Genomic DNA, 23,697 nt, shown 5'->3' with positions numbered 1-23,697 from the left:
TGTAAGACTGATGTAACCTCTTCTATAGAGATTACGGGTTATAAGTATTATAAAATGTTATCAGAAAGTACTTAGCAGGTCATTCAACCTTCCCAGGGTAGACGAAAATAGCATAGGTTCTTAATACCTAGCAAAATTTTTGAAATACTGGGCTTCCATTCATTTCCTCTGAGAGTTATTTTCTAGGCCTCAATGTATGCTCTTTGGTTTTGTTTTGTTTTGAATTCCAAGATTAATCTTATTTTATAAATCTGTAAAGGGCATAGAAGATATGAATAGGAGACTGCATCAGTGTGGGGATTTTTGGTGTTGTTTTAACAAAGACATGGCCACTGCGTGCAGTGAGACAGAAAGAACGAAATGGGAGTGTGTGTGCATCACCTCTGCACACATGTTCCTCTGATGACTTAACTGTAGGCAAAGATTTTACCTAAATGACTGGCTCCAGTCTTCTAAAAATAAGTGAAATGGCAGTTCATTCACTTTTGTATGCCAACTAGAGATGGCATCTGTATGCTGTTTAAAAACCAAAACCAAACCTACTGCCACTGAGTCAATTCCAACTCATAGCGACCCTACAGGACAGAGCAGAACTGCCCCATAGAGTTTCCAAAGCTGTAATCTTTACGGAAGCAGACTGCCACATCTTTTTCCTGCAGAGCAGTTAGTGGGTTCGAACCACCAACCTTTCAGTTAGCAGCCAAGCACTTAACCACTGGGTCACCAGGGCTACTTGTATGCTGTTTACTGATGGTCAAAATAACTCTCTTGGATTTTTCACGTCATCATGATGATTTGCTTTCTTTAAGCGGTCAAAAGAATTGGAGACTTTGAGAGGAGAAGACCGTGTCATCGTATTTATTTGCTAGCCTGAAAATCCTGAGGTTCTCAGGAATTAACTGACCGGAGTCCCTGGGTGGGTAAACGGTTAATGTGCTCAGCTGCTAACGGAAAGGTTCCTGGTTCAAGCCCACCCAGAGGTGACCCAGAAGAAAGGGCTGGCAATCTACTTCTGGAAAAATCAGCCATTGAAAACCCTATGGAGCACAGTTGTACTCACACACATGGAGTCACCAACAAGTCAGAACTGACTCAACATAAACTGACTCAACATAACCTGACCTAAGGCTAGCTACTGCTAGAGTCAAGACAGGGAGCTAGATCTCCCACCTCCTAGTCCATTGTCCTTTCCATCCTTCCGGATAAATACTGTCCAAAACTTACATGCCTAATTATGAATGCTCCATATTCATGGTGACTGGCTATCCTTCACGGAACAATGGTTATATAAAACTGCTCCCCAAATCACGCAGTTATCTCTAACGTGCCCTGTATTCTTACGAAACATCTCCCCAATATGGGGGTAAGCTGGAACTTTCAGAAGTTCTGCACAACTCAAAAGTCTAGCACTAATTATTTGCCACTGTCCTTTAGCAGATTCTGTTGGTCAGATGTATTTTAAGAAATTGTACTCCCCTGACATTTTATTTTCAGGTTATTTCTTTATAGAATTATATTAGTGCACTGTCATGAAATTCAAGGAACTTTAAAAGATATACCCAGATTTTTTCCTGAAACCACATGGATTTGGGGGGATATATATAATGTTTATTTAATATACACTTATATTTCTTATTAATATTAAGCACATATTAACATTAATGTATACAGGAAGTAACCAGGTTATGAATGAGATCCGTTCCTAAGTCTGTCCTTAAGTCAAATTTGTAGGTAAGTCAGAACAGGTACATACGGTTCTTATTTTGCTCCTAGACCAGGGAGGGGTGATGACAAGGACGCTCCCCCAAAGCCAACAGAAAGAAAGCCTTCCCCTGGAGTTGGCGCCCTGAATTCGGACTTCTAGCCTCCTAGACTGTGAGAGAATAAACTTCTGTTCGTTAAAGCCATCCACTTGCGGTATTTCTGTTACAGCAGCACTAGATTACTAAGACAAACAGGCTTTATGACAGTTCATCCTTAAGTACGAGTTGTCCGTAAGTCAAATGTTCATAACCCGGGGACTGCCTGTATTTTAAATATGTAAGAATATTTACATTTTTCCTTTTTTTTCAGAGCACAGAGGATAAATAATTTAAGCAGTTCTGCTGTTTAATCTATTTTTAATTTGTATTGGTTCAATCATCACAGGTTAGCTCTATAACAAACACGATCATTTTCTGAGTCTAGTGTTTTCCACAGAGAATCCTATTTGACCCCATTTTCATGCTGATGTTGCATTCCAGAAGTTTTTGGTCCCTTTGTTCTAACTGCTACAACAGCTGTAAATTATATGCTGACCCAGCATTACGGACCCAGAGGTTCACTTATACATCAAGATAAAGCCTAGTGGTGCCTCACTCATTGTTCAGAAGATTAGCATCAATGAGACACCATGCTGTGGTGGTGCTCGGGTTTTTAAATTCCGAAATGTGGTCATGACAGTGAGGTTTTACTCTGAAACAATTATTGATTCTCCTAATTTCACAGATTGTTTCCCTTCTACTTCCCTTTCTTCATAACATGGCGTGATGGTGTGGGTGGGGGAGCTGGGTGCGGTCTACCTTCATTTCCTTATTATTAACAGAGGCCTCTTGGTCGACATTCCACCTAGAAATCAGCAGGTTTCAGGACCCATAAGGGCATACTCATTTCAGTTTCTCTCAGCAGGCTCCTCTGCACCATTGTCTGACTCCACTCTTCTGCCTTCAGCTGTCGGCTCAAGACGCGGGCTACAAAAGGCTTTTCTGCTGTCTTTCTATTCCCTGTGATCTTAGTTTCTAGAGTGATATTCAAATAATTATGCTCTCATTCAACTGTGCATTTAATGCTTCAGCTGAACAATCCCACGCTGGCAGTGACTTGAGTTTTCATGAACAACGTGTGTGGGAGGAAGATAATGACTAGCATCTTCTGAGCACCTGTTCTCTGTGCCAGACACAATGCACAAACCCACTTGTTGAATACTCGCAACACTCAGGTGACTTAGAGGAGGAAACTGAGGGTCAGAGAGGTGAACTGACTTCCCTAAAGCTCAGAGAGCTAGGGAGGAATGGGGCCAGAATTCAAACCCAGCACACATTCCAAAGCCCAATTTCCTTTTTTTTTTTTTTCTCTTTAATCAGTCCATAAGCATTTATAAGTTCTATCCATTTCTTGGTAATTCCTAAATGCGGCATAATGTTATTCATTCTGTTTTCTAAAACACAGCAATGTTATCATGCTTCTTCATATTTAATTCTCCTTTTTCTTGATGAAACAATTTCTCTGCTATGAGTGGCAAACACATTCAGGGGTTTGGCTCTGACAAATATTCAGCTTTGTCAATCTTTCACAGATAGGGTTAAAACACATATATTGTTGAAAGATTTATTATCTCCAACTCTTATTACAAATAAGAATGATAAAAATATGAGAACTACTGTTTATGTAAAACCCTGAAATGAAAGATATAGAAATGAAGATATAATTTAAACAATTCTGAACTTGAGGAAATCTATAATTCTTATAAATTATAATTCTTACCTTCAACTTTTTAAGGTAAAATACTGTATAATTTAAATTGTATATATTGTAAAGGGAGGGATGAAGAGAGGCAAAGGGAGTATTACTCATGAAGTTAGGTCAGTGGCCAGAAAGGAAAGCTTATCTTCAACTATTTTCATTCCTACAGGTCATCTGTTATAACAAAAAATTATCGGGGTACAAGTGGTCTTTAGCTATCAAAAGCCATTGCCTACTTTAAATTAGAAAAAATAAAATAAAAAACTAAAGCTCCAAGCTTGATGTGCTTACAAACTATAATTGGGGTAGAGTTATTAAAAAAAAAAAGATGAAAAGAATGGACAATCCAAGTCCCTCTCTTACAATATATAAAAATAGATGCAGGTCATTATATTTTTTACAGCCCATGCTCAAGATTTTTAAAGCCAATTCGATTACTCTATGGTTCATAAGCAGTAAAACTAAATCCTCACCTTAGGAAAAATATATATATATTCAATCCAAAAATATTTGCAGAATTTGAAATCTCTATCAATAGGGAAATGGTTAGGTGAATTATGGTACATCAACTCAATGGACTAAAATGATAACTGTTAAGTGAAGGGACAAAAGGACATAAAATTCTATATTTTCTCTGACTATAACTAATATAAAATATTTATTTAAATGGGCAAAGACTGAAAGATCATATGTATAATGATATCAGTTCCATCACGGTGCTGATGATAGAGTGATCTTTCCTTCTTTAAAAAAAAAAAACTCTATTATAATCATCGTCGCTTTTTTAGAGTGGGGTTGCAATATATGTTAATTACACAGCTATAGTATCATCTAGTCAATGCTGTCCATCAGAAATATAATCCAAGCCACATAAGGAATTTTAAATTTTTTTGGAGCCACATTAAAAAACAGCAAAAAGAAGGTGAAATTAATTTTAATGTATTTTATTTTATCCAATATGCTGAAAATATTAACATTTTGACATGTGATCAATATAAAAAACTACTGAGATATTTTACTTCTTCTAGTGTACAAAGTCTTAGAAATCTCAATTTGCACTAGCCACATTTCAAGTGCTCAGTAGCCATGTATGGCTAGTTGCCATCATACTAGATAGCACAGATCTAGATCATCCGGACTCCTCCTCCAAAAAAGATGTCACGATGTTAAGGGAAAAAAAAGTAGGAGTTTGGGACATAAATTATACAGGCAACCTTTCTGAACAGACGAAATCACCATGATAACTGGGCAGCCCTCTGCATGCAGAGACAGGCAGCAATTTTATGTCTGTGACATGCTCTATGGAGCCAAAGGAAAAGACCTCATCATCTGATTACCTTGTGTAGTTCTCTTTGTATCCAGAAATATCATCATTTGGAGATCGCAGTCTTCGTTGAGATGGTGCCTCCAGATGCCAATAGTTGATGCGGTTTAGGAACATTTTTGCCAGCTCAACTATTGTTTGTCTTTCTTTTGATGGTAGGTGACTAAATTTGTACTGTACAAAGTTATTCACACCCTTGAAAGGAGGGAAGGCAATTTATTTATGCAGCCATACAATCATACTAGTTCTGAACACCCACATAGCCATTACCATTGGTGATTATTAGCAAAAGGACAGACATTTCTCTCTTCCTAAAAATCTCTTCCCTAAAAGAAAACAGCAATGCCCAGACGGAATCTTCCCTAAAATCACAGTGAATGAAAAGTGACAAGACTGAGAAGCTGTGAGCTGAGATTCTATGCCCACTACAAACCTGGAGTGTTAAAGAGAAAATCAAAACTACGGACTGAAAAGGTCAAAACCTCTTCAACAATAAAATACGACTGTTCAGCAGAATAATTCTTGCTTGATGCACTGTCAGCACAGGCGCACACATATAATGCGGTTTTGGGACAAATATTATGTTTTTACATTACCAAAAATTTTAATCAAAAGGCTGCTCACATGGATTCTACTAAACCACAACTCTACAATTTAAATCCTTTACTATTAACTCTTTCAGTTTCACCATTTTGTTAAAATACAATTATGCATTCTGAATTTTAAAGTAAATCCACTTTACAAAACAATTTTTTTTGTTTTTACTCAATATTATGTGCTTTTAAAAGAAGCTATGGATTAATTCAATCTTTCTGCAGAACACACATCTCAGCTAATCTCACATAAAAGAATAATGGCTATTTAACAGAATTTGGAAGCAAAATTAAGATTTATTTTACTGAAAACTCACTGATAAAAATACGTTTATCTATCACTGTAACGGCTCAGGTATTGTGCGTCCAATAGTCATTCTCAGTCAAGAATATCTGAGGTTGATTTAGACATACAACGACAGGCTACAAAGCGACACTGATAAGACAAACTCACAACATTCAACAGAAAGTCTACACGTTTAGGCAGATTCCCTGAGTTAAACAGATTCTTTCCTGGAATCATAATACAGTTTGAAGTCAATTTCTGAGTATAAAATTTCATTTTTTGTTTTGGGATTTTTGTTGTTTTGTTTTTTTTTGCTTGACTTACAATGTTTCTCACATTGCCACTGATGTCCCTCACTTCAGTAGGCTTTTTCAGATGGTGCCAAACAAAAGGACAAAGTCTTTCTTTTAAAACATCAGCACAAAAAAAAGCACGTGTCTTATGTTCCTACCAACTAATGTTCTACGTAATTTTTTCTTCCCCAAATGCACAGTGAATTCTGGGTATACGGCAACCTTAAAAAACAACAGCTACATCATTTCTTAAGTTAGGTATTCACATCTGATCCAAAGGGTCCAAGACAATTTCTACAGATCTGATGACTATCTCTAGGCTGAGTATGGAGGATGGAAGGAAGGTGTAGATAGAGATGTGGAAGGATGATTAGAAGGTTTGTTCAGCCTTAAGGCAAGTTTTTACCTGTTCAATACTAGGTTTTTCAAATGGGGGTTTCTTCTCCAAAGAACCTTCAACCACAGGTTTTCCTCTTTGTAAAATAGACTTTCTCAAGAGCTGCAAAGAAATCATAGAGGGATAAAAATCAATAGCAGCTCGCTCTGTGATACACACACACATACACATAGAGCCTTTAAGGGAAGATACTACATTCTATTTATCTTAACTACAAGTAAACAAATCCTTAAATTAATAAAATGGTGGACTGCCAGGTAACCCATGTTTGCCTTCACACCCATGAGGAACTGGACACTTTTCATGTTCTGGGCAGCCTAGACCACCCAGGAGTGGTCTGGACATCTCTATCCTACTTACTTCCCCCTCCTCCCTCTTCTGTTTCTGGCTTCTCACTGACCCAGAGGCGTGGTGTACAACCTCGCACACTGCACATTCCCATCTAGGGCAGTACTGAAGCTCTTGGGGGTCTTACTTAAACCCCTGAAAAGCCGAGGTCCATTCTGCAGAAATGAGGGGAGGGGAGGGGCTGCCTATGGCAGCTGTAAGTCATATCCATAATCTAGGGCCAGGATCGCTGGGAAGGAATTCAGTAGGGCTCTCAATTGGCAACTTTCACTGCTGTGGTCTTTTTTTCATTTCCTCTCCATCAGTAGAATGCAGGCCAAGTGTTCCGGTATCTCAATGCCCACAATACAGAAACGCTGCTCTTAATTCCTGCCACTGGAATTTAAATCCCCCAAAATGCAAGTATCAGAGAGAAAGGGAAGCATGGAATCACTTACCAACACATAAGTTAAAGATAATTTGATATTCAAATTATTTACCTTCAACTTTTGCTTGAATCTTCTGTAACATGTGGGCCAGGTATGATATGGCCATGCATTAATTTTAGTTACATCTCCACCTACTGCCTTTTCAACAGAAACTAAGAAATGTGAACCATTATATCAGGCAATAATTGAAATGGATGAACTTTCAAAGTTGAAGATGACCATGTGTCACAACTGAGCTGTGTCTTACAAGGACCTCAAGTCCTTCTAACTTGTTGCTGTCAAGTCGATTCTAACTCATAGTGACCCTACAGGACAGAGTAGAAGTGCCTCATAGGGTTTCCAAGGAGCAGTTGGTAGATTCGAACTGCAGAGCTTTTGGTTAGCAGCCGAGCTCTTACCCACTGTGCCACCAGCGCCCCTAACCCCTTCTACAGGTGGCATACAAATGATTAGCATTGGAGCATTGGTTGACCCTACAATGTATTATGTTCATCTTTACAAAACTAAATTTGCTACAAAGATATGTCATTGAATGTGTTTCTAAAGATATATAAAGATTGGTTATAAACTTTAAATATAAATATTTCTGGTTGCTTACTTTTTTCCCTGTTAAAATAAGACCATGTAGGAACTCGGCCCATCGTATGTTTTAACTGATGGATTGGGGAGATGTTGAACCTCAATTTTTTCATCTATGAAATGACAGAGTTGGGAAAAGTGGGCATATAAAAAAAGTTAATAATAGCAGTAGGCATTTGCATCCTTACTTTGTCAGGTACTCTCTTCTGAACCTCATTTTCCTCATCTACAAAATGATGAAACTCGGAGAAGTGGGCATATAAAATTTTTTTTAAATAATGGCAGTAAGCATACTAGGCACTCTTTGTAGCTGTTTACATGTATTATCTCATTTACTAGGGTCGCTATTGGAATCAACTCGACAGCAACGGGTTTGGTTTTTTGGTTTGGAAATACTTTTTGAGGAAGTTATTATTGTCTGCATTTACACATGAGAAAACCAAGGCACAACACCTTGACTAGGATCATATTTACTAAGTGATGGAGCCCTGGTGGCACAGTGGTTAAGAGCTTGGCTGCTAACCAAGAGGTTGGCAGTTTGAATCCACCAGCTGCTTCTTGGAAATCCTATGGGGCAGTTCTACTCTGTCCTATGATCATGAGTCAGAATCGATTCGACCACCATGGGTTTTGGTTTTTTTTAGTTAGGCTCCAGAGCCACATTTGTAAGCACTAGGATATACCTCAAGGTTCCTGGGTGGTGCAAGTGATTTGTGTTTGACCGCTAACCTAAAGGTTGGTGGTGTGAACCTACCCAGTGGTAGCACGGAAGAAAAGGCCTAGTGATCTACTTCCGTTAAGATCACATCCAAGAAAACCCTAAGGAGCAGTTCTCGTAACACACGGAGTTGCCATGAGTCAGAGTCAACTTGACAGCAGCTAAGAACAGCAGAATATACCTCAGCTTTAAGAAACTGTTCTCTGCTGAGTTTATTTTCAACATACAAGGCTGAAGTTTTTTTTTAAATGTTACTAAAATTTATAACAAAATTTAATTATTGAGAAATATGAGGCACAGGAGCCGCCTTTCAAAAGCTAAGGAACAGATGATTTATAAGTCATTTACCAAAGAATAATCTTTTGTGGGGAGGGAGGGATAATGTTAAATATTTGGGATTTTCTTTCCACAAGCAAATCTATTTGCACTGATATTTTAATGATGAGGGAGGAAGGAAAGAGAGAAACTGTGCTTCAAAGCAGAGTGGTGCTTTCTGGCCTGCTTGGTTGGTTATAAACAGACAGGGTAGAAATCTTGACACCACCTTCACTTCCAGCAGGGCGGTGCAGAGAACTGCCAAGGAGCTTAGTTACAAGACAAATAATAGCTGCAGTCATGCAGATGTTGATCTTCTTTAAGATCTTTTTCCAAAGAAACTCTAAACAGTATGAACTAGCCAGCGTTCAATCTGGATGACTCCGGCCTCAAGGCCATGTCAACAAGTTGTCACCTGGACTGTATAGTACATCCTAGTGGTGGTGGAGAATTCAGTTGTTAGTTATCATTCTCTGTGTGTGTGTCTTTCTCTCTGTCTTGCTCTGTCTCTGTCTGTCTATCTCTTTCATTAACCTTTTAATAGTTGATAACCCCATGACACAAAATTTTAAACTATAAATCTCCCTCCCACTCCTCTCCCCTATCCACTCTGAAACCCCCATTAATGCAATAAAAGACAAAAGTTAATAAAAGGGGAGAAGGGAAAATTATCCATCAAAAAATTCTGATTAAAAAATAAAGCTATAGGAATTGGGTGCAAAACTCTACACTGAGATTCCCAGTCGCCACGGCAAAAGAGAAAACTCAATGGAAAAACTTAACCACTTTTGACATATAAAATGAGTCACAGTGCCCATTATAAGAGGAAAACGCTTCCTTGTCTTTAAGCTCTGAGTGGAATTTTGTTTTTAAGGTCTTTTAAGAGTTACACTGTACAACTTAGTAAGCAATGCCCTCGATAATGGGTTTTTTTTTTTTTTTAAATTCTACACATGACTTATTCCTTCTGGCCACCTCCTTTATGAATGCATATTTTAGCAACCTAGGGTATTTCTATGTATTCCCACCACCAGTCCCCCTCCCACATCTGTTGGTCCTGACTGTAATGGGAAGCCTGGGGACACATACATTGGTGGGAAGGGAATGGACGTGGATGCAAACGGAGCCGAAGTGGAACCACGAAGATGCAGCTATGGGAAGCAGTAAGTAATAATTGGTTACTACTGTCAACATGACACAGAAAACCATAGGCAAGATACCTGAACAAATTTGGGAAGTCATTTCTCGTCCTGTTGAAGTATAAAAGACAAGGCCTTAGTGCTACCCTTCCACTTGTATCTCCTCCCGCACTCTTCCCATTGCTCACTGGGCTCTGCCACACTGGCCTGCCTGCTGTTTCTACATTCCCATCAAGCTCAAGCAGGTGCACAACCTAGCTGCTTGTCGTACCCTCTGCCTGGAAGGCTGTCTCCCCAGCCCTTTTTATGATGGCTCCTATAACCAACTTAGGTTTCTTCTCATCTAAAATCAGCTCATAGAGGCCTTTCCTAGCTGCCCTTCCTCCTCAGTGTGTCCTCCCACCTACCACCACCCCTTCCACTCTCACTCCACTTTACCCTATATTATGGATTGAATTGTGTTCCACAAAATACGTGTTGTAAATCCTAACCTCTATGCCTGTGGTTATAATCCCATTGTGGGGTGAGTTGTCTTTGTTATGTTAATGAGGCAGGATTAGTGTAGGGTGTGTCTTAAGTCAATCTCCTTTGAGATATAAAAGAGATTCAACAAGTAAGCAAGCAGAGATAGGGGGAGAGATGCTAACCACTTGAAGATCACCCAGAAGCAGAAGCTCAAAGAGACAAGTACTTTCCCCCAGAGCCGACAGAGAAAGAAAGCCTTCTCATAGAGCTGGCACCCTGAATTCGGACATCTAGCCTCCTAATCAATGAGAAAATAAATTTCTGTTTGTTAAAGCCACCCACTTGTGGTATTTCTGTTATAGCAGAACTAGGTAACTAAGACACCCTACTTTGTTTTTCTTGACCACACTTATTAGCACCTACAAATATATTATTTACTTGTTGATTTTCTGTCTCTTCTACTGAAAGGTAAACTCCACAAGGGCAAGGACTTTGTTTTGTCCACTACTCCACTATCCCTAGGAGCTCTGGTGGCACAGTGATTAAGAGCTCAGCTGCTAACCAAAAGGTCAGCAGTTCGAATCCACCAGCCACTCCTTGGAAACCCTACGAAGCAGCTGTACTCTGTCCTATAGGTCGCTATGAGTCAGAATCAAGTCGATAGCAACAAATTTTAGCCACTATCACTGCTGCCTACATTACTGCTACTCATGGAGCAGGTGTGCAATAAATACATGAATACTGGATGGATGACTGGACAGGTAAGTGAGTACATGCAAAGAGAGATATTCAACTTTGTGTACAAGTATGAAGGCTCTCATGGAAAATGAGTGTTTAAATTATAGTGGGTCACTTTACAGAATCCTTCATGAAGAAACACATGCTTCAGCAAAGCCTGAGGGCAAAATATATCACAGGCTGGGAGCTTGGCATAGGAAGACGAAACACATTTGAACAATGAAAAGAAAGAAGAAAGCCTTTTAAAATCTCACCTTGAAAAGGTAGAAATAAACTTGTTTGGTATCTGCATCTTCTTCCTTGTGGACACAGGTAAAGAGATATTCCACATCCAATACTATTCCCAGGAGTCTGTTCATTTCTTCCTCTGACACATTCTCCAGGTGGGAAACATGAGCAGCTTGAGACAAAGATCAAAGGAACATATGTAAGAAGTTAGTTGGAAATTATGAACATTCTCCATTTTAAAATACAATGTTCTCATAAATCCATTAAGCCCCATTGTAAAAAGGAGGAAGAGGAAGTTTCTCAGTCCCTGTAAGATCAAAGTCTTCTCATAAAATCTACTTATAATTAAGAAACTGCCACATTGTTGAGCCTTATATTGCCGGTGATGGTTAAGATTGTGTGTCAACTTGACTGGGCCATGATTTTCAGGGTTTATATGTGATCACTTCTGTGATTGACTATGCTGTGAGTAGCCAATCAGATGAAAGGGAGTTTCCTTGGGGGCGTGGCCTACAGCTGAATATAAGCAGACGTTCTGGCTTTTTGCTCACTCTGGATCCTGCAGCTGCCTCCTGTCATCTCATCTCTGGTTCTTAGGACTTGAGCTGTCGGCTTATCTGCTGAACTTGGGATTCGTCGATCTTCATAGCCTGTGAGCAGAGCCCTGCTCTCTGACCTGCTGATCTTGGGTTCACCAGCCCCTGCAGCTACGCGAATCAGGAGAAACCTTGTGGTTTTGCCTGCCAATCTTGGAATTCGTCAACCTTCACAGCCTGTGATTGGGAGCCCTGCTCTCTGACCTGCCAATCTTGGGCTTACCAGCTTCTGTGGCTGCATGAATCGGGAGATGCCTCTATCCTGATCCACGGACTTGGGATGTTCCAGCCTCTACAACTGCATGAGCTGTTTCAATATAAATCTCTCTATATAGATATTTATATGTTTTACTGGTTTTGCTTCTCTAGAGAACGCAGCCTAAGACACTCCCGATCCAACACCAAAAACAGGCCAGCAGCTAACGTATTCCAATAATGTATATTTAAGAGCAGGACCTGGTGGCATCAAGTCTGGTCATGATAATGTTAAGTTCTTATATGTGTCTATATAAGCAAATTCTCTACCATGCTTAAGGTTCTGTGATCCTAGAGATGGATGCAGGACTTGTGGGGTCTGTGGTTCAGTAGAACAAAACACGAAGCTCCCTGAAGGTTTAGTCCTGTAAACAGGTCAGTCTGCCAAAAATATTATATTAATGTAAAGACTAAAGGCTCTTGCCCTCAGCCTTTCTCACTGAAATATACAAAACCTCACTGTCTCTGGAGCAAAGTTTAAATGGCTATTTTAGCTTGAGATTTAAGGTCCTCCACAGTCAAGCCCCAAACCCACTTTTCCTCCCTTTGTTATGACATTTTAATATAGTTTAAATGCCCTAACCACAGACCTTCTCCTGCCCCCAAAACCCATTATCTCTCCCATCCAAATCAAATCTATTTTTCAAGGTTATCATATTTAATCCTCAGACAATCCCATGAAGTAGGTACAGGTAGTCCCCAATTTATGACGTATTTGAGTTACAACGAAACGCACCTATAACCGCCTGTTTTGTTTTTACATCTTATTGTTAATAATATGTACTACATGCAACGTTAAAATACATCTGTAAGTTTATACGTAATGTTTCCAACCCCAAAAGACAAATAAAGATTGGATTTCTAAAGATACTGATAATAAAAGGCAATAATAATGAAAAAAAAAAAAAGAGGTATTCTACTTACGTCAGAACTGACTTACAATGAATGGAGTCATAGGGAACAGAACCCCGATGTAAATTAGGGACTACTGTATTAGTAATCCCATTCTATAGGTAAAGAAACAGGCTAAGAAAGACTGAATACTGTTTCATCAAATATCACTCAGCCAACAAGGCAGAGCTAGGACCTGAAAGTTAAGAATATCTGACCCAAATCTTAAAGTACCCACAAACTTTAAAGCAATTGATATATTTTTGTTGATGAACTGATTGATTTCAAGTCACTTCTCAGTTGAAAAAGTCTCTCTATCCATTAATCACCCATTAGCCCAGGAGCTCCTCTGGGCAGGGATCACGTCTTTAACTTTCTGTATTCAAAGCACCTGTCACTATGTTTGCGATATAATGGGAACCAGCACTTTAAGACCTGATGATCTGCTCCCGTAAAGATTACAGCCTAGAAAACTCTAAGGGGAAGTTCTACTCTGTCACATGGGGTCACTATGAGTCAAAATCAATTCAACAGCACCTACCAACAACAACAGCTTCAAGAACAATCCTCTTACAATGGAGAACAGAATTTCAAATTCTCATGGAATCCAGATTTTCTGAAGCCATTGAGGCTGGATGAACTCCCAAAACTATTGCCCTGCAATAATCTTTAAACCTTAAACTAAAAATATCCCCTGAACACTTGTTAAAGCCAAGCAATAGCTAAGCCTAACTACTAAAAAATGTCTGTCTTGAGCATTATGCTCTTTTAAGATCTATCTATAGGGGATCAAAGCAACAACAGCAACTTGAAAGATTAGATAGGAACCTTAGGGAGGAGTGATTTTATGTTAATGGGCAAGGAACAACTCTCAGAAAAAGAGGGTGAGAATGGTTGCACAACTCAGAATGTAATCAACGCCACTTAATTGTACATGTAGAAACTGTTGGTGTGTGTTTTGCTGTGTGTATTCTCAACAACAAAAAATAAATTAAAAAAAAAAAGATCAATCCTCTTGTGTGTAGCTCTTGGAAGGCCAGCTTAGAAATGCTTGGACACAGACATGCTTGAGATGATTTTTAAAGAAAGAATAAAATATGTAGAATGATAGACTTTTCCTTGCCTCTTTAAAGGGAGATGCAACTCAAGTTTATTGACGAGATCTACTAGGTGCTGGGCACGGGCCTGTCTATCCAGAGATCATGGTGCTCTTGTCATTGTCAATCAGAAGCCTAGGGCAGAGGATGCGACCATCGCCCAGTCCACACCCACTCCCCTACTGTTTCAGGGCACATCTCCCAACTTCCAACTGCCAACAGCTCCTCTTTGTCACCTAAGGGCTTTTTCTGCCACTGTAACCTGTTCCAGCACTCACACACTCCCTGAGAGCAATCTTCATCCTACTACCAAAGAAGTTAGTATATAAATACCCCAGCTCCCACCCCTCTCAGGTGGAATAACTCCGTGGTGCATGGTCTACACTGGCTCCCGATTTGTCCCCGCAGGAGGAAGCAGCAGTTTCTCATAGTGGGAGCTGGTTTAGCAATTCACCTTTTATTGGCCGCCTTTTTCTCACTGTCTCCTTTTCCCACTCCCCTACCTTCATCCCAAATAAACTACTTGCACTCAAATCTTTGTCTCATGGTCAGTTTCTGGTGGAACTTATACTAAGCTATCTGATCCATGGCATTTTCAGGGAGAGTTAAGACGGCTAAATACCAAGGAGGTAGGATTTCCAAATGTCCTGGAGGAAGTCAGATTAAACGGGGAACATTAGAGGGGCAGACACCATTCACCTTTCGTTCCTTTCTAATGCACAAAAGTAATGGAAAAGCTGAGTTACAGCCAAGAAGATGAGCCACTGGAAGTGTGCATGCACATGTACACACCTATGACATGCACGTGTGTGCACACCAATAGTGCACTTTGTGAAAGGTCAGAGTGCTGGAAGGAATCTTGGTATTCTGTCTGCCTTTAGCAGTGCTGAATAAATCTAGCAGATGAATCAAAACTTGGAAACACTGCATTATTACATTATCAAATGAAATAACTGACTAACTTGTTTCTAAGAACAGAAGTGATTTACATCATTGAAAAGTTACAGATATACATGTGTGTGTGTAAATGCAAAAAAATAATGTTCAGATCTATTACTTTATGCTCAAGGTACCCAAAATGAGACTTCATTTTAGGTAGAACACTTGCTGGGTCATTTTATTCTTAAGACTCTGCCAAATTTTCCTTGAAGTCAGTCTGAACACTTTGGAAGACAGGCCTCATTCTGTAGACAACTAAGTCAAATGTTTTTATGTCAGTAATTTACAGAAATAATTTTAGGAAAGGCTATTTTTGCCTTGTAAAGTTATCACCCCTTCCAATGATAAACTCCAAAAGCAATCAGTATGCAATATGATATAAACTCCTTCAGCTTGTCCATAAAATCAAATAGTCCAGCTGCAGTGCTTACATAAAGTGGTTTAACTCCTGGAAGTAAATGCCATAATTTATTTATTTTATTCTGTGTACAGGGTTTAATTCATTAACTTAGTTGCACATAAAAGTTTACCATGATTTATTTTTGAAACCCGTGTTTTTTTTTTTTAAGCCACAAAACACTTTCCCCACATGAATTCTTAATCCGAATTAGAAAGAATTGCTGTGGTTGAAGCAGAAGTGGAAGGCTAGGGGCTCCACCATTTGGAACCACTTCTGAAGGGCAGAGTACATAAAAATCAAAATGCCTAGCAAGTAAGACCTGAGGATGTTTGCTTCCCTGACTTTGCCCACAATGAAATTCATTCTCTCTCCTCAATGCTCTGTGGGTAACCCAAAATAAAAAGGAATAAGGTCATCCTAGAGCTGCAAAGAAAAAAAGGGTCTGGACCAGTTGCTATGAAAAAGAAGATTCCTTATAATAAGACAGACAAGGACAGTTATGACTACACTGGACAAATACTTAGGAGTCTCTGGGTGGTACAACTGGTTAATGCACTCGGCTGCTAACTGAATGATAGGAGGTTCAAGTTAGAAGAAAGGCCTGGTGATCTACTTCTGAAAAATCAGCCACTGAAAACCCTACAGAGCACAGTTCTAGCCTAACACACTGAGTCAGAGTCGACTCAAAGGGAACTGGTTTTTACATAAACACTTAGTCATTTAGACTTGCCTACTTGTCTCCAATGTGTTTCAAAAAGCCACCCTTTTGGCCAAGACTCCTTTCTCCAGTCCTCATCCAACTCAGTCTCTGTGCCTCTAACTCTCAACTTCTTCTCTCACCAAATCCACATCACCAGCTAACCTTCCTTTCAAGCTCCAATCTTTCCTACACACCCCCTTACATTCTCCACATCCCAGCAACACAGGTGTACCACCATCACGGAAAACTGGACTCTGAGACTGAACTCCCCACGGCTTCCCTCAAAATGCTGCTTCCCCCTTGCAAGCCTTGTTTCTACCAAGGACCCCATCATTCATTCCTCCCTTGGCCTTTTTCTTATCTCCCATGTCCTATCAACCACCAGATTCATCTGTGCTTCCTTACCCTCTCCCAGAGTCATCGTTTCTTCCCATTCCTACCTTCATGGCCATTGTGACCACAAGCCTACAGTACTGAAATAGTCCTCAGACTATTGTCTCTGCAGGCAAAAATAGTCTTTCCTCTACCAAATCCATAAATTGCTCCTCTTTGGGGTTGCTGCCCAGAACTAGACCTTGTTTAACTTACTCCTGTAGTTACTCAGGATCCCACCATCAACCCCAACCCACGCTAACAGCCACGTGTACCTCACTTGTAACTGCAAAGCTAAACAATTTACTATGCTGATAATCAACTCACACTAAACCAAAAAGGATCACTCATTATTCTAGGAAACTTTTTTCTTAATATTTTATAAGGAAGCCTTTTTTAAGCAAATAGGGTAACTTCAATTAACTAACAGCATGTTTTCTTAAAGAGATGTTGTTGTTAGGTGCAGTCAGGTCGATTCCAACTCATAGCAAACCCATGTGACAGAATACAACTTTTCTTGGTTTTCTTGGTTGTAATCTTTACCAGAGCAGATCACCAGGTCTTTCTCCCACAGAGCCGCTGGGTGGACTTGAACTGCCAACCTATCTGTTAGCAGGGCAGCAATTAAATCATTTGCACCACCAGGGTTCCTTAAAGAGATATGCCTCTATTAATTTACACTACCAGCAATTTGTGAGAATACAATTTAAAAAAAAAATCTGTGAACTCCAATGCATAAATCTACAGCAGTTTACCTGCCACAGAACTCATGATACTAAGTCGTTGCTGTTTAAAGCTTTGGCATCCCGTTGTCATCATCAATTCTGATTCATACCAACCCTGTAAGATACAGTAGAACTGCCCATAGGGTTTCCAAGGCTGTGATCTTTACGGAAGGAGGCTGCCACATGCTTCTCCTGCAGAGTGGCTCATGGGCTTGAACCGCTGACCTTTAGGTTAACAGCTGAGCACTTAACCATTGAGCCACTAGGGATCCTTAAAGCTTTGAGCAGTGGTTAAAGTGCTCGGCTGCTAACAAAAAGGTCAGTGGTTCCAAACCACTAGCCGATCCACGGGAGAAAGATGTGGCCATCAGCTTCCATATAGATTTACAGCCTTTGAAACCCTGTGGGGCAGTTCTACTCTGTCCTGTAGGGTCACTAGGAGTTGGAATCAACTCTACGGCAATGGGTTTCATTTCTTTTTTTATACGCTCCCTAATTTATCCCCCTCAATAACATTTAATCAATGTATGCTACATCAGTTGTGTGAGAAATACCCTTTTCCCCACTCTTGTCTACAGTGGAGTCATTCTTAGCAATTTAATCAATCTTTTGACAATTAATGAGGGGCACCCCACTGTTTTGATTTGCATTCACTGAAATACCCTGGAAGTTGTTGGCTTCATGTTACTGGCCATTTGTATTCATTCTTTTGTGTACTACCTATTCATGTCCTTTGCCTCCTTTTGTAGGATGTTGGTCTTTTTCTTACTGCCTTGAAAAGCTTTATGTACTAACCTTTAGTCTGTCATATTCATTGCAAACACTCATGGATTTTGTTGGGACTTCTGTTTGGTTGGTTTGATTTGGTTGTATAGAACTTTTAAATTTTTTATAAAGTCAAATCTACATTTGGCATTTCTTTAAGGTCATGCTTGCAAAGGTCTTTCCTACAACCAAAAGATGACAAAAGGTATTTTCCCCCACTCTTTAATGGGTTTGTTTTTAGAATTTAAAACATTCCCCCACAAAAATGCCAATGTCATATAAGACAAAAATAAACTGAGGAACTGTTCCAGGTTAAAGGAGACTGAAGAGACATGACAACTAAATACGTATATGATTCTAGACTAGACTTTCAGTGGGAAGGAAAATATGCTCTAAAGGACATTTTTGGGTCAACTAATTAAATTGGAATATAAATGGTAGATTAAATTATTGCATTAGTGTTAAATTTATGGAAGTTGATAACTAAACTGAAGTTACGTAAGACTATTCTTATTTTAGGAAACACACACTGAAGTAATTAGGGTAAAGGGCCATGATGTATATGCAACTCGCTCTCATATGGTTTTGAAAATATATATATATATACATATATATGTAAATGAAAAGGCAAATGGGGTGAAATGTTACCAAGAGATAAATCTGAATAAAGGATATATGGGATTTTCTTTCTTACTATTCTTGTGATTTTTCTGTCAGTTTGAAATTATTTCCAAACGAAGTTTTAAGAATCTTTTCCCTGTCTGGAATTTGCTAATCAAGTGTAAAGGACCCTGCTCATATGTCAAGTAGCCCTCCAAGAGACAGTTAGAAAGCATTGACATAATCACCCAAGACTGGCCAACCCCTCCTAGAGGGTCACGATGAGTCGGAATCCACAGAAACGAGTTCTGGTCTTTCTGACTTAGGCAAAAGCTCATTCCTCCTGGTCGGCCTCAGTTGCCCCCCTCCCCATGGTGACCGCTGTGTGTGGAGGGCAGGGGGAGGAAGCAGGAATGTGGGAGTCCCAGGCCTAGGGGAGGATCTGCTTCCTTTACATTCCTCCAGGAGGGTGTCCCTTGACACCTCTCAGTGCTGTGTCAGACTTGCAAATACCCAGGGTGCCAGAGCAACTTGCCAAACGCCTGCTGCTAAGAATCCCAGTGCAGCTGTTGCCTTCATGGGAACAGGAAGCGCCCGGTCACTGTGTGCCGTGAACCTCACCAAGCTCTGGCTCGGATGTATCACTGCCTGCCCTCGCAGGCCCTATCACTACGAGCAGGCAGTCGCTGAGCAGGCAGCTAACATGTCTCTGCTCTTCTGCACTGGAAAACAAACAGCCCAGGGTACGCAGGATTCGTAGGCTGCTCAAGCACATTTTGTGTTCATGGGAACTGGAGGTCAAGACTAGAAGAGATAAAATGAATGACCTCACTGAATCCTGCTGAAGTAACGTTAAGAAAAGCTTATAATTTTTAAATGGGTTCATCTTCTGTATCTCAGGTCTGGAATGAAGAAAAAGAAGATTCTGAGCCTTTCACATGAGTGCAGTCCAACAGAAATATAATGCAAATCACACATGTATATTTAAATATTCTGGTAGCCTCATTTAAAAAAAAAAAGTAAAAAGAAATAGGTGAAATTAATTTTAATAATATATTGTAATTAACCTAACTTATACCAACTATTATCAGAGGAGTTCTGGTGGTGCAATGGTTAAGAGCTCACCTGCTAACCAAAAGGTCGACAGTTCAAATCCATCAGTCGCTCCTTGGAAACCCTATGGGGCATTTCTACTCTGTCCTATAGGGTTGTCATGAGTTGGTTTATTATCATTTTGTGGAGTATGGTTTGGTTTATTATCAATTCAAGGAGCCCTGACTGCGCAGTGCTTAAGCACTTGGCTGCTAACCAAAAGGTTGGCGGTTCAAACCCACCAGCTACTCCGCGGGAGAAAGATGTGGCAGTCTGTTTCCGTAAAGATTATAGCCTTGGAAACCTTATGGGGCAGTTCTACTCTGTCCTAAAGGGTCACTATGAGCTGGAATCGACTTGATGGCAATGGTTTTTTTGTTTGTTTTGTGGTTTATTATCATTTCAACATGTAATAATATGAAAATTATTAATACTTTATATTCTTTTGTCATAGTAAGTCTTCAAAACTAGTGTGCATTTTATACTTCCAGCACATATCAATTCAAACTAGCCACATTTCATGTGCCCAGTAGCCATCTTTTTAGTATTACTGAATTTAATCAATATTTACAATGAAAGAGTAAACTCAATTATGCCCAGGGAACTAAATATATTAGGAAGTAGGGAAAAATCAGAGTTCCTGGGTGGCACAAAAGGTTAAACACTCAACTACTAGCTGAAAAGTTAGCAGTTTGAACCCACCCAGAGGCGCCTCGGAAGACAGGTCTGGCTACCTGTTTCTGAAAGATTAGAGCTTTGAAAACCCTGTGGAGCAGTTCTACTCCACACACATGGGGTCGCCATGAGTTGGAATCAACTGGATGGCAACTAATGACAGAGAAAAAGTCAGTCCTTAACCTCAATCCAGTAAAGGAAACCAACAAAGGTAAAAATAATTATAGGAATACAAGGAGGAACACTGCAATAAAGCTCCAAAAAGGCATTTATTCTCTTAGCAAAATTTGAGAGAAGATAAGCCAAAATGCACTGAGGATGGCTAGCAGGGAGAGAAGGCAAGACTGGAAGGTGGAAGCCCAAATGATCCTGCAAGCTTAGCTAAAGCTCAAACTTCATTCTGAGGATAATCAGAAGCTCAAAGCGGTTACGGAGGACAGTGTGATCAGATTTAATCACTACTTTCTCGGGAATTCAGGTGTGCAAGAATGGAGACAGAGACTCCAGGTGCTGCCTCAGATACCTACCAAGGAAAAGAGAGAAAAAGCCTGACTTCAAGCAATGCTGAGGGGAGGCATATGGAGACTGCATCAGCAGGACTCCATAACCAGAGGAAGGTAGGGGAAAGTAACTTCTATCAAATGAGCAGGAAAAAAATGAGCAGTTTTATCACTTTAACTCCTGTGGTACCAGACACATAACTCCTGACAGCTCTGAAACCTGCATCTAAAAGTCTGCCTTGGTCAACAGTGGGCACCCAGCCAAGAAGAATATGATGACTTGACTCAGGTGGCTGTGTCAGCTTGCTAGCTGGACCCCATATTTGTCATTTTGCATCTGCACAGTACATGTCTAAATGGGAACTGCCAAAAACCAAACCCACTGTCATCAAGTGGATTCAGACTCATAGCAACCATACAGGACAGAGTGGAACTGCCCCATAGGGTTTCCATGACTGTAATCCTTACAGAAGCAGACTGCCACATCTTTCACCCATGGAGCACCTGGTAGGTTTGAACTGATGACTTTTCAGTTAGCAACCAAGTTCTTAAGCACTGCGCCACCAGGGCTCCTTAATGGGAACTGAGGGGGTGATTAAGTAGTTGTCTATGTAAGTGTGGTAAGCCCAAAGAAAATATGTTAGGTCAAATGTTTGCATAAATGATTTAAAAGTTTGAAACAGTCCATGAGAAAAATACTGGTATTCTCTTCATACTATTCAAGAAATAAGTTCAAGTGTAATTGTTAATGCTAACTTGTAACTTTTCTTGGAAAGTTTCCACTATAAACAGGCAGGCAAGCAGAGGTAAACACAGGAACAAAGAATTGCCAATTTCCAAACACACACACACACACACACACACACACACACACACACACACATATATGAAAAAGCTGATGGTACTGAAAAATAATCAAAAACCTTCTCCATAAAACTTCAAAAAACTATCATTAGTCAGATTTAATAATCAGTATGTTCTGGCAAAGTTCAGAGCAACTGGCTCCAAAGTAACAAAAGACATTCCAATCGTGTTTTGGTCACAGGAACAGGTTGCAGGCAGTCCCCAAATAAGGGACTTTTATTAATACTAAAATAAGGAGAAGGATTTGGGCCAACTGAAGTCCTTGTGTTAGCAGTTTTTGTCAAATTTTTGTAAATTTAATTTGATTGTTTGTAAATTTAATTTGTCTGTAAATTTAATTTGATTGTGCCAATCTCAAATATCAAATAATTTTAGAGAGTGGATTAGAATGTTCTAGGCCAGCACTATCCAATAGAAATATTAAATATGTCACATGAGCCAATGACATGTACCATACATGTAATATTAAGTATTCTAGTAGTAACATTTTAAAAAGGTAAAATTAATTTTAACAATGCTTTTTATTAAACCCAATATATCCAAAACAGAGCCCTGGTGGTGCAGTAGTTAAGAGCTCGGCTGCTAACCAAAAGGTAGGCAGTTGGAATCTACCAGCCACTTCTTGGAAACCCTATGGGGCAGTTCTACCATGTCCTATAGGGTCGCTATGAGTCAGAATTGACTCCACAGCAATTGGTACGGGTATATCCAAAATATTACCACTTCATGTAATCAATGAAAAAAAAATTATTAATGAGATATTTCACATTCTTTTATGTATATGTATATACACACATATATATACACACATACTTTAAGTCCTCAAAATCTTGTGGGTATGTTATATTTACAACATATCTCTATTGAGAGTAGCCACATTTCAAGTTCTCATTAGCTGCATGTGCCTAGTGGCTACAGAATTGGACAGCGCAGGTCTGTACCAATCATTTCATTCTATAGATGAAAATACTGAGCTACAGAGAGGTTAAGGGACTTGAGATACTGCTGAGCCAGGCCTAGAATTCTTATTTCCTAACTCCCAATGAATGTTTTCTCACTTGACCAGACTGTCTCATTCCTGTGTTTTATGTCCACGAGATACAGAAGAGTATCAAATTATGGCAGGCCAAGGATGCCAGGTATGAAAGTAACCCTCAGGAGCCCACATGAAACCAGAGCTCACAAAGAACATCTATGGCTGGAGCTAAAAGGAACCCAACATGTAATCAATAGAGTAGATATCATCTCAATCTATAAGCCTCAGAGAATGTTTTGTTTCAACATGTCCAGGAACGTGATAGATTGACACATGTGTGTAATTACTGGTGACTAAATTAACAGCCACTCTGTGAACACAGAACAAGAGTGTACACAAATTAAAATGTATTTGAGAATTTGGGCTTGCATGATTCCAGACAGAGAATTTCCTAGACCCCAACCTCTACTTTGCTGGTAACAATTGAGAATTAATTTCCATGAAATGATGTCTGGAACTTGCTTAAAATATTCTGGTTAAAAAAAAAAAAAGGAGAAGAAAGATAAAACATAATTGGTAAGTGCTGATCACTGTTAAAGCTGAGTGATGGGTACAATGTAGTTTATTAAACTATTCTTTCTACCCTTGCATATGTTTGAAATTTTCCATAATAAAAAGTTTTCTTTATAGAACAAAATTCTAACACAAAAAAAAAAAAAGACCAGATTTACTGGCCTAAAAGTGACTGGAGAAACCCTGAGAGTATGGCCCCCAGACACCCTTTTAGCTCAGTGGTGAAGTCACTTCCGAGGTTCACCATTCAGCCGGGGATTGGACAGCCCCATAAAACAAAACGGGACTAATGAGGCACACAGCAAGTCCAGGGACAAGGACTAGA

The 23,697-nt window shown here is 39.7% G+C and overlaps 1 protein-coding gene across 7 annotated transcripts in view; it reads right to left on the bottom strand.

Annotated features, from left to right (window-relative positions):
- KAT2B (lysine acetyltransferase 2B) overlaps positions 1–23,697 on the bottom strand; it is a 77,678-nt gene that overhangs the window by 50,498 nt on the left and 3,483 nt on the right. For all 7 annotated transcript variants that reach the window (XR_002825436.1, XR_002825435.1, XM_023739562.1 and 4 more), the window contains exons 2-4: positions 11,379–11,524; positions 6,404–6,496; positions 4,839–5,020 (exon numbers count right to left, since the gene is read on the bottom strand). Coding sequence is in view for 5 of the 7 variants with exons in the window: in XM_023739562.1 (XP_023595330.1) it covers positions 4,839–5,020; positions 6,404–6,496; positions 11,379–11,524 (421 nt within the window). In the remaining 2 variants the exon portion in view is untranslated. The remainder of the gene's footprint in view (positions 1–4,838; positions 5,021–6,403; positions 6,497–11,378; positions 11,525–23,697) is intronic.

Source organism: Trichechus manatus, unplaced genomic scaffold (genome assembly GCF_000243295.1).
Source record: "Trichechus manatus latirostris isolate Lorelei unplaced genomic scaffold, TriManLat1.0 scaffold00136, whole genome shotgun sequence".
In the NCBI taxonomy this organism is placed as follows: Eukaryota; Metazoa; Chordata; class Mammalia; order Sirenia; family Trichechidae; genus Trichechus; species Trichechus manatus.
The sequence above is the reverse complement of the archived record's forward strand: the minus strand, read 5'-3'. Positions and strand labels throughout refer to the sequence as shown.